Raw genomic sequence first — 10,766 nt, forward strand, 5'->3', positions numbered from 1 at the left:
CAAATTTAATCTAAAGAGATACAAATATTATAAAACAATAAGTATTTATTCTAATCGTATTTGTACATAAATTAGACAAATCTAATCTAAAAGAGTTGCAATTTTTTATTTATTTTTGTGTACGCAAGTACTGGTTGCTGCTCATACATTTGCTACATTAGCAATTTTTATTTCATTTGGTCTAGGGAAAGTGGTGTGTACGCACGCAGCTTTATCCCAATCTTTTGAAAGTAGAGAAACTATTTTCAGAACACTCTCAGATCAAATAAAGTACCGATATCTATTGGAAAAAATATATATCTTTCCTATTACTTCGAATGTACTTTAGACAACTGCAAATAAGAGACTTGTCACTTGAGCCAAAACCACAAACAAACAGTAAGATGTTTTCTTCAAAACATTTTCAAGCACAAATATATTGTAGGCAAAAAAGATACTCCGGAGAGCAATGATCAGAGAAATAATAAGAGTGCATTTAGGAACGTTAAATGCACATTCAAAAACTCTTCCGTTTTCTTTCAACAAAAGTTCATAGTTTCTTTACACGCTCAACTTTTAACTGGGCCAATTTGACCTTGCTATAACACCATTTTGCATATCTGGCTGGGCAAACATCACAAGAAGTATACACAATGTCCTATAGAGAAAGAAAGATAAAATATGAAATGCAATCTTTCAATCCTTTATATCAACAATGACTCCTCTGTAAGTATGGTTAAGAGGGAGTACTTCACTTTCATTCTTATCCTACTATCTTCTACACACAGCTTTGCACCAGTAACCACCCAGTAACCAGGTGACTCCTCGGGACCTCTTACCATTTCTGTCGTATCAACAAAGTGCGACATCTTTGGCGCTCTTGCTGGTGAAGGTGGACCACCAGGATAAACCGCGGAATTCAAGTCCACCTTTGTTGGCTTCTGGGGTTGGTTTAGCTTTGTACTGAATGGGGTGGTGATCAGCATTGAGATCAAACCTGATTTTCGACATGTGGTTGCTGGTCCTTCCCACTCTGACCGACGGATCTTCGCTGAGGCGACCATTGAGAATCCCAGCCTCAGGAAGAGGACCTTCTTCATTCCAATAACCTTCACCTCAAACCAGGCCTTCGTCACAATAGAAGCAGAGTCATCGATCCGTGTTCCACGGTATTCTACTGGAGCAGTGCAAACATGTGAAAATATGCTCCATTTGACAGGTTCAAGATACCCTCGTTCAACTGGTTCATCGACAGGCTCATAGCTAAGATCATCTGTTAGTTGGATACTTTGAGGAAGTGCTGATAGATGTTGAAGATGGATAGCCAGGTGATCGCTCCTTTTACCTTCCAAGTATAACCGAATACCAGTTACTGGCCTGTTTCCAGAGTCAACCTGCAAATATTAGCAAGAGGAGAAAAAGAAAGATCATTCAGAGCTCCCACCTCAACTAAGATGTCCCCAAAATAACAAACTATCTAATTATAGTTACGTTAATCTTCAGCTCTTTAAGATCTTAGAAATGCTGATCATAGAACAAAATCAACAATAGTCACACCTTTTGCAAAAAGTTTATGCTTATATAAAGCAAAAAGAAAGTTGAAGCACAGGTTGCTCTCTGGGGGATAAAGGAGGTAGATTGCATATTCCCCAAACACGAGAGTAGAAATTTAACAGGCTCTCAAGGAATTGTTTGATAGGTCAAAATCACCAAGTCGAGAAAATGATCATCTCTACTACTCCAAAATAGATCAAGGAGAAATAACATAAAGGTTTGCCATCAAATCAAAACTCACTATAGAAGTGCACCGTCCTTCTGAATTTTAAAACTAGTACAACAACACTAGTCAATGCACATTCGAAAAGCATAGGAAAGAACTGCTCTTGCTGCATTTCCTTTATTCCTTCCAAGTAAGGGGAAAAGGGTAAATTTTTAACTATAATTGGGTCTCTCTGCTGATAAATATAAAACATCAAAACGCTGCTCTTGAAAATCCTGATTAGAGAAAAAGCTTTCTTGATGTTCTTACACTCTATAACACATGAAGATATACCTTTACAGTGTTAACATATAGCCTTGGACCCATCAAAGTGAACTGCAAGGATGGAGAGGCCTGTTTTCTGCGGCGATGACCAAGAGGAAGATCACCATATGCTGGAGCCCACTGCCGAGGTAACTGGAATTCTAAAAATTGTTCAAGTTCCTCGATTGGCGGTTTATCTGCAAATAAAGAATATTCATTATCAGAGATAAGAAGCAGTTTTTAGTCATGTAGCTCTAAATGAAATAAATGGAAAAGAACTTCACAACTGTTGACACGAAAACAAATTTGATCTTCCTAAACATACAAGGAAGATAATTCTTTCATAGAAGTCATATATGTTTAAACTGTGGGAGGGCTTCCACAGAATAGGAGTGTAACAGTCACATGTTCTGCTCTCACAAAACTGAAGACATTTGCAAAGATCAAGCAAAAAAATGTAGGATTTGTAACCCAAACAATTCTACAGAAGCTGGTGATGGAAACTGAAAACACACATTGAAGCAGGATAACTTCTCCAATTGCCAAAATGCTTGACCCAACTTCTTATAAGATCGTGTGTGTATTTTTGTTCATTGTCCACGTGATAGAACTCTTCATCTGGTTTTGTACCGTTATCAATCCAGCGATGCTTTGTTTTTTCAATAAACTAATGCAGATAGCCTAATTGTATTCCAATACATTCTTATATTTATGAAATACATGAAAAATAGCAATAACTACAACTCAATCCCAAACTTTTTTGTTTAACCAGCTGGTATCCAGAACTCTGACCTGACTAAACCTGATTCGTGTAAACATAGGGTCCATTTAAGAGGGAAGCATTCCCTACTAGAAATTTTTACATTCCCAGTGCTCGAACCCGAGACCTCTAGTTAAGGGATGAGGGATCCATCCCACCAATATCCCTTTGTGGTGAAATCCCATACTAGTTAATATAAATTATATGTATTCTCAATAGCCATTTCTTTCATTTGGAACAGTCCCACTCCAATATTCAATAGTTCATTTAGGCAAATTAGGGTTCTCTAATACAACAACAACAATAAACCCAGTGAAATCCCACAAAGTGGGAAATTAGGGCTCTCTAATGGCCCATTAATATCTTTTCAAAGACGATCTGTATCATATAGAAAAAAAAATGAATGGTTTTATGTCTGCATCAATTACAACAATCTATTCATTGTATAAGGCTGTTTTGCTGCTCAAAAATCCAAATAGATAAGAAGGAAGAGTTCAAAGCAAAGGATAACTGGTAAGTGAATTATCTGTCTGTCTTTATCAGGTAAACTAAGGCTCAGAGCTGATTCTAAAAAGAATATCTCAATTGAAATGCTGTGCATATTATTCCCTTCTCATTTTCCATTCCTTCCGTCTGTTCGTGCTGGAATTTGTAGGGAGAAGAGAAAAAGCTAGATCTTGTTGATATTTTGATTCTCATTATATTCACAGGAATAGCCAAAACCTCAGGTATACACGGTGAAGAACATCATTTCCACCAGAAGAATAAAGCAACAATGAAATAGACATACTCACATCGCAGGTAAAGATTAATTGCATGGCTTAAAAATCCACTGCCCCTTACACCACTCAAAAGTGAAGCGATTGGCACAAACGACATTGATATGGCATTGGGAGACTGTGATACAGTAGGAAGCCACTGACTATGACTTTGACCAAAATCAAGACCTCCTCGGCGGATATGAATACTTAGTAGATCCTGCGTGAAGAATTCAAATCCAAACCCTTTACAAAAAGCTTATCAACAGAACACATAGCAATTCATTTCAGAGGAAACAAAACGAACTTACATCAGCTTTCGAGTGAGACATAATAGATGGTCTCATTGAGTTTGCAAATGGTAGATGCGGATCTGAGAATATTGATTTTTCGCCCTGTCATGTGTAAGAAATTGGAACTCCTGTCAGACTATTTGTTTTGTTTGATCTGTGTAAATAACTTGTAATCAAATTTTACAATGAACATAGTGTTTCCATTTTGCTTACCTTTCCTGGAGAAATCCATGGGCATGCCATTATTTACCCTAAGTTTGTTTGACTAACCCATACATAACTTTGTTCCATCACAATTATGACTTGGGGCTTGTAGATTCTCAGTTATATTAAAACAATAGATTTCAATCCCTCAACCCCATTTTGCTTGTGTCCAGCTTTCAGTATTACGTTCTATTGAAAAGATTGATCACTAGCAATAAATGTTTCTACAAGAATCGGATTTAGCATTACATTGTACCACGACACTATTTCTTTATTAGCCCAATCCAAAAAGGGTGGCACTTAACTAAATTTGCCTCAATTCAGTTCTTCCACAGCACCCTCTATTAGAAGGCAGACTGTTGTCTTGATTGGGGTAAATTTGGAAAAAAGTTTAACTTGAATTTCCCATTTTATCCCCAATGACAAGTCATTCGTAGCAACACAAGTAATAGCAAGTTTCAAAAGTCTTGTGTCCACACAAATGTAATGGTATATTTAAGATCACAAGTTTCAAATGTCTTCCTTTCTATCTTAAATTTGGTGTACATCCAAACTATGCATACAAATCGGAACAGAGGGAGTATGGTGTTACAATTAAATTTACAGTAGCTCTTTTTACCATTTCAAGAAATTCTAAAATCATATTGATAAATCTCAATTGTAATAGCCTAGTTAAATCATTCTCGATCTTAGAAGAGAATAGACTAGCTTAAACTAATTGGAGGAAGGCAGTGAAACACTCTGAATGTCCTTTATCAAAGAGAACTGACAGACACCATAACTAATATTATGCAGAATTTTATTGCTTCAGAGCCAGCATCATTCTCAATATATATGAATCTATAGAGGCTTATTCTGAATTGCAGCTTATGTAGTACACCAATACATGGCTTCTACATGCCTGAACAGCTATGAAGCACATCAATCATCAAAGTCTCATCAGTAAAATGGGATAATTATCCTCCGAAAGATTTCGGAAGTGACAGAATTAGCTTAGCAAGCAAAAACACATCCTCAAGTGTGAGGGTGATAGTTGAAAGGAGAAAAAATGCTGACATACCCAGATCCTGAAGTAAGTCACAAAATCCTTTGCCGATATTCTCTCTCTCAAACTTCATCTCTGATCGACACAACCCCATTTTCTGACACGACCCAACACCTCCTTCCGACTCTCTCTCTCTCCTCAGAAACATTCTCCGATTTTCCCTCTTAATACTTAACTCTATCTGGCGAGCACTCTCCCCCTACTTCCTAGGACTGTAGATCAACATTTTCCAATGCATCTGTACCGAAACCCCCCTTTTCTTTTTCCTAAACCCAAAGTTCACCCACTGTGAACTACCACTATAGAACTTCAGCCTGAACTTTCAGAATTCTCACATGGGAGAAAGCAGCATTTACTTCAATGCCGCTTTCAAATCCTTTGATATCACAAGGTGGACTTCCAACAATGAAACATGAATCAATTGGGTTGAAAGGAGTCGTAACATAATGAGACGCTTGACGATGAGCAAAAAGACTACGAAATGGGTATTCTTTGCTCTCAAAGACGCCTCAACAAAGCTATTTTGAACTGGGTTTCACAAGCTGAAGAACCTGGTCCATAGATATGGTTCTGCCGACATATCTGATACTTGATCCAGTGGTGCTAGGAAGGAGTCACTTTCACACATAACATGTTTTATTATGAGATAGATCTGACCTAGTAGCCAAAATAAATGAGGATCTTGGAAATCTTGCATGTTAATGTGAAGTCCAAGTTCACAAGGAAGTAGAGTCAAAGTAGGAGTTGTTTTAACGAAAGTTATGTGTTTTCTATAATCCTTCCTTTATACTTTAGGGTTTGAAGATTTTATTCGATTCATGTTATCACTAACCCTTGTTGACTTGTGTTCTATATATTGTAGAAATTGCTTTCTTGCAGATTTATGCTCTTACATTGAGAGCATCTTGAGAGCAAAAGCAAAAAATCAAGTTTATGTGAGCAAGAAGAGATAAAACTGAAGAACCAAAACTAGTGTTGAAGTTCCATCAACTTCTACAGTTTGTCTAGTTCTTGTAGCAAGTGTTCGGATTTGTAACATAATTTCCTTATTCTAGAAGCAGTGTTCTTTGGTGATCTTTTGAGAGAGAATCTTGTACTTTTACGCTAGAGTTAGCTTGAAGGTGTAGCTACGGTCAAAGTGATTGTTGGTTGTTCATGGCTAGAGTTAGTCTCTAAGGTTATAGAATTATAACCAAAAGTCCAAAACTGCTCATTTGTTTTAGTGAAGTTTTGAAAGTAGTACTACCAATGTGGGTCTTGTTTTTTACTTCCCTTGAACAGCACCTTTTTCCACGTAAAATATTCTTACTTATTTGCTTCCGCAATTGTTGATATAGAAGTTGGTTGAACCAATACAATCCTTGTACTCAAGTTCAACTATTTACTATGAAGTTGGGAAAAATATTACAGGACGAACATTAGTCAAAACATTATTCACCCCCTTCCCACGCTTATACTGTCTAGAAGGTGCACCAAAACAACAATCTATATATATATTAAAAGAAAAGGTAGTTGCACTACAGATTGAAATATAAGATGTGAGATACCTTTGATTTTTCAGTAGATCTAACAGATTTTGCTATCTGGCATCCATTTACGTCTTCTGAAAATTTTTCATCAGCTAATTGCTTGAGTAATTTCTGCACCTCCATTGGCTGAAGAATGGAATTTTGCAGCTGCTTTAAGTGAATTACATCTTTACCTCCCATCTTTACCCCAACAACAATATGGGTGCCATATTTTTCAATAAACCTGGAAAATCATACAATTGGTTTCATAGTTAATATTTTTCACTATTTTCCACCTTAGTATATAAGGTATAATAGATAGAAAGTTATGTCAACCTTCGAAGTTGAAAGAAGGCATAGAAAATCAGTGAAGGAGATAAAATAAAAATCAGAAGCAGTAAAATTCAAAGATTTCCACAAACTGTCTTAAGGTAAAGAACCTGCTTTTCCCATGTCCAAAGTTCAGGGCCATAGCGACTCTCTAGAGTTCTTCAATCATTCTTTATCCATTCCCTTTTCCCTTATTCAAATTTTTACTACTTCATGATAGAAAAAGACGGAAAGCATTGACAATGTTTTTGGATAGAAACAGATAAGAGAGAATATCTTGTCGTTCGACTTAGGAGGAGAGAAAAGAAAATTAAGGAAGAAACAGATCTTTACTCTAAATAAATATCCTAATGTAATTCACCCAACCAAAAGAAACAATCTCAGATCTCTCTCTTTCTCCATGATATCCATCCTTTTCAGTTTTTCTTCTTTCCTTTCCTTAGTTTCCAAACACAAAGCATAATATGGGGAAAAGATGCTTCTGTAATAAAATTTGCAGCCCCCTAGTTCAGACCTTCTGCGAATCTAATTCATCTTATGTCATATTTCGTAAAGGAGCATGTACCAGATATATCCTTGAGATTTTGAACAGACACAACCTTTATCTATAATATCCTGGCGCGTCTAAAAATGGTTGTTCAAATGACTATGGATGAGAAATTCTTACTCTGCAAGTGCAGGAGGATCCCAAGAAGAAGGAACGTCTTGTTTTACTTGCTCAGATAGTGTTAGATGGGATCTCACCAACTCAATATTGTACAAGGTAATGAACCAACCATCAAAAGCGAGAAGCTTTGTCGAAGCTGCATCTTTTTGCCAGCATCCCTTGTGACCAAACATCGCATTAAACAACCCAGAAGGTATCTTACCAGACAGGGACAGCTCCTGATTCAATTGTTCTGACATCTGAATGCAATAAGCAGATGATAGGGCAGAAAAAGAAAGATTAGTCAGATATGCACATCGAAGTATGAAACATTAGACTGAAATGAATTATCAAAAGACCCATAATAATTGGAGTTTTGCACCAAAAAGTCATCTTTCCCAAGCAATTATCAAATGGAAAGCATAATGATTGCTCATAAATGCACAAAAGAACTAACAACGCCCCAGAGGAAGAGGGAAATAACCTCTTAAATAAAATTTTTCTTTAAAAAGAAACAAAAGGGAGATTCACTCCACCCCCAGAATAGGTAAAAACATATCTCATTTTACAACTCCAATCTCCATATTCATTTATCAATGTTGAATTTGAACTGGACTGTGACAAAGTTCCAGAAGCCAAAGAGATTGATGTACGTACATGTCATACAATAATGAATAAACAATACTTCTAGAAGACCTATTTTATGAGCAAAAGGGTACCAGAAACCTTCGCATGCAACTGCGTGACTACGTGAACTGGACAAAATATTATCCAATAACCAACACTTCAAGAAGACCTATTGTATGACCAAACATTACCAGAAACCTTCACATGCAACGACGTGAACAGGGAAAAACTTTATCCAAGTCTAGATAGCTTAACGCCTCTATCCATATTGTACTCAACTCACCAGAATGTAACTACATTACTTTTTCTTCAAGTATGAGACTTGAAATAGCAACACTATTATTTACTGTTTCTCTTTGTGCACATCAGTTAATCAACAACAACAATCTACCTACTGTAATCACACAAACTGAAACAAAGAAGGGTGGTATTTATGCAGCCCTATCCCTACCTTGTGCATGTAGAGAGGCTATTTCCAATAGATCCCTCGGTTCAAAAACATCAATTAATCACAAACATAAAATTAATCCAAAATCTTCAAACTCAACTAGTAGGAAGAAAAACACAAAAAGTTTCATTCTTTTCATTAGAAAAGAAATTCCAGTCCCATTTTGAAGCAAATTACATTTCCTAGAAACGAAATTTCAGTCAAACCATCAAATTGAAACTGATTACAAGCTCTTCACCATCATTTTTCGGATCTTTTTTTCTTTTAGAACAGCAGCAGCTACAAAATCCTTAGAAAAAGAAATCCACAATTACCCAATTCCCATTTTCCATTCATACCCATATCAAACACTTGAGGAAAAATAATTACTAGTAAAAGAATTTGAAATGAAAAAACCTGAAACAAAGAATTTACCTGACTAAAAGAAAGAGCATCAGAGCGAAACCTAGTTCGTTCCCCTTTATCGCACTTGATAGAGGTGGAAACATTAGAAACCACCACCCCACCAGGCACCAGCAGGTCCTTGGTCGACTTCTGATCAACCTCTATCAAACCCGACCCATTCGGTCCGATTTTACATGCTGTCAGCCGGATATCACTTGTCAAATCATAACCTAACCCGATCACAGAGACGGCTCTTTCAGCAGCCGTTTGTGGGTCCATTCTACTACTAGGATTTAACGCCATCTCTCAAGAAAAACCAAACCCAATTCGAATTTCCCAAAAGGGTGTCAGAATCTGGAACTATTTTTTTACAGTGATTGTCTTCTTCATATGAGTCTTTGCCCTCTTAAAGTGCTATTTCCAGAATTTGAGCTGATGAAAGAAGAAAGCAAGTCTTTCTATTTTGTCTGTATTCCCTTGTTGTTGTTGAAATGACAAAACAGATGAACAAGTTGAAGTGGGTGGGTTGTTGAATGAGGGGATAATTTTGTCATTATTACTGAGTTTAAATATTGGAGGAAAGTCATCTGTGACGAAAAAGCCAGCTTTTTTTGGCGGTGTTGGGTAAAAATTCTATGGCGTGTTTGGGTGAAGAAGATTTGACTTTGACTGACTGAAGATGGTAAAGTTGGATTTTTGTGGGCAAATGTGAACGGAGCTAGCGGCGCCTGGCCCTACTTACACACATAAGTAACTTAAGTTTATCTATTGTATTTCTCTTTTACACGATATTTCTCTATTTCATATCGTATTAATTATATATGGAAAATAGTTTATGATGTAATATGTACTTATTAAGAAAAATAATTTTTTTATTATTGTCTTTAAATTTTGCAAATAGTGTAATTTATCTCCTAAAAATATCAAATTTTATTAAAGGAAAAAAAACCAAATATGGAACAAAATTTAAACATTCATTTTAAACTTTGAATAATGAAAAAAATTCAATTAATATGAAATATAAAGAGTATTTAGTAATAAATTATTTCTTGTATTTCTCTTTCTTACGGTCTTGAGTAGGATTGTTCAAAATTGAATCGAAACTGATAAGTTGAATCGAAAAAAATTATTGGTTATTGATTTAGTAGTTTTGATAATGGTTTTGATTTTTTTTGTTATCGGTTCTTAACGATTTGAAGTTTTTTATTAACGAGTTAACCGATAACCGATAGTAAATTAAATAATTATATTTATACCATTTTGTATATAAAGTCCTTAACTTAGAGTTTGGTTTCCTACTTGTATTTCTGGTTGACTCAAACTCTTGGTTATTCTACAATGTAAAAGTGATTACCTTTGAGCTAGATGTAGCTTACTCATGTGCATGGTTCATTTGGTTTGTCACCTTGTTTCTAAGTGATTTTCAATGTTTTTTTTTATGTCAAATCTTAGCGGTCAAACCAATAAGTCAATATCTTAATGATTCTATAATGATTTAGCATATCTACAAATCGATAACCAATAAATTAAATTGATAAACTTCAACACCGAACTGAATCAACCAATACGCAGCCATAGTCTTAAATAGTAACAAAATGTAATAAATAAAGAAAATTTTGATAGTGTAATTTATCGACTATTTGAACTGTCATCTGATGATACCTAGTAATCACTTATCCATTTATCCTTTTTCAACCCCAATTCCTAAAAAATAATAAATTATTTTATACTCAATTATGTGTTAAGATATCAATTTATAAT

The 10,766-nt window shown here is 35.6% G+C and overlaps 1 protein-coding gene across 1 annotated transcript; it reads right to left on the reverse strand.

Moving 5' to 3' along the window:
• Positions 1-461: 461 nt before the first annotated feature.
• On the reverse strand, positions 462-9,472 carry LOC125848660 (MACPF domain-containing protein NSL1). The gene is made up of 7 exons (XM_049528580.1): positions 9,036-9,472; positions 7,568-7,806; positions 6,610-6,814; positions 3,832-3,915; positions 3,557-3,740; positions 2,033-2,199; positions 462-1,373 (listed from the first exon to the last, which is right to left on the reverse strand). Exons 1-7 carry the CDS (start codon positions 9,306-9,308, stop codon positions 684-686), a joined length of 1,842 nt encoding a protein of 613 aa, XP_049384537.1. The 5' UTR covers positions 9,309-9,472; the 3' UTR covers positions 462-683.
• Positions 9,473-10,766: the final 1,294 nt, after the last annotated feature.

This window comes from Solanum stenotomum, chromosome 12 (assembly GCF_019186545.1).
Source record: "Solanum stenotomum isolate F172 chromosome 12, ASM1918654v1, whole genome shotgun sequence".
NCBI lineage: Eukaryota > Viridiplantae > Streptophyta > Magnoliopsida > Solanales > Solanaceae > Solanum > Solanum stenotomum.

Excerpts from the sequence above, each read along its gene's own strand:
- LOC125848660 (XM_049528580.1), bottom strand. The coding sequence starts at position 9,308 with ATGGCGTTAAATCCTAGTAGTAGAATGGACCCACAAACGGCTGCTGAA. Across the intron at positions 6,815-7,567 it reads GATCCTCCTGCACTTGCAGA|GTTTATTGAAAAATATGGCA; the intron begins GTAAGAATTTCT and ends ATGATTTTCCAG. Across the intron at positions 2,200-3,556 it reads AATTAATCTTTACCTGCGAT|ATAAACCGCCAATCGAGGAA; the intron begins GTGAGTATGTCT and ends CTTTATTTGCAG.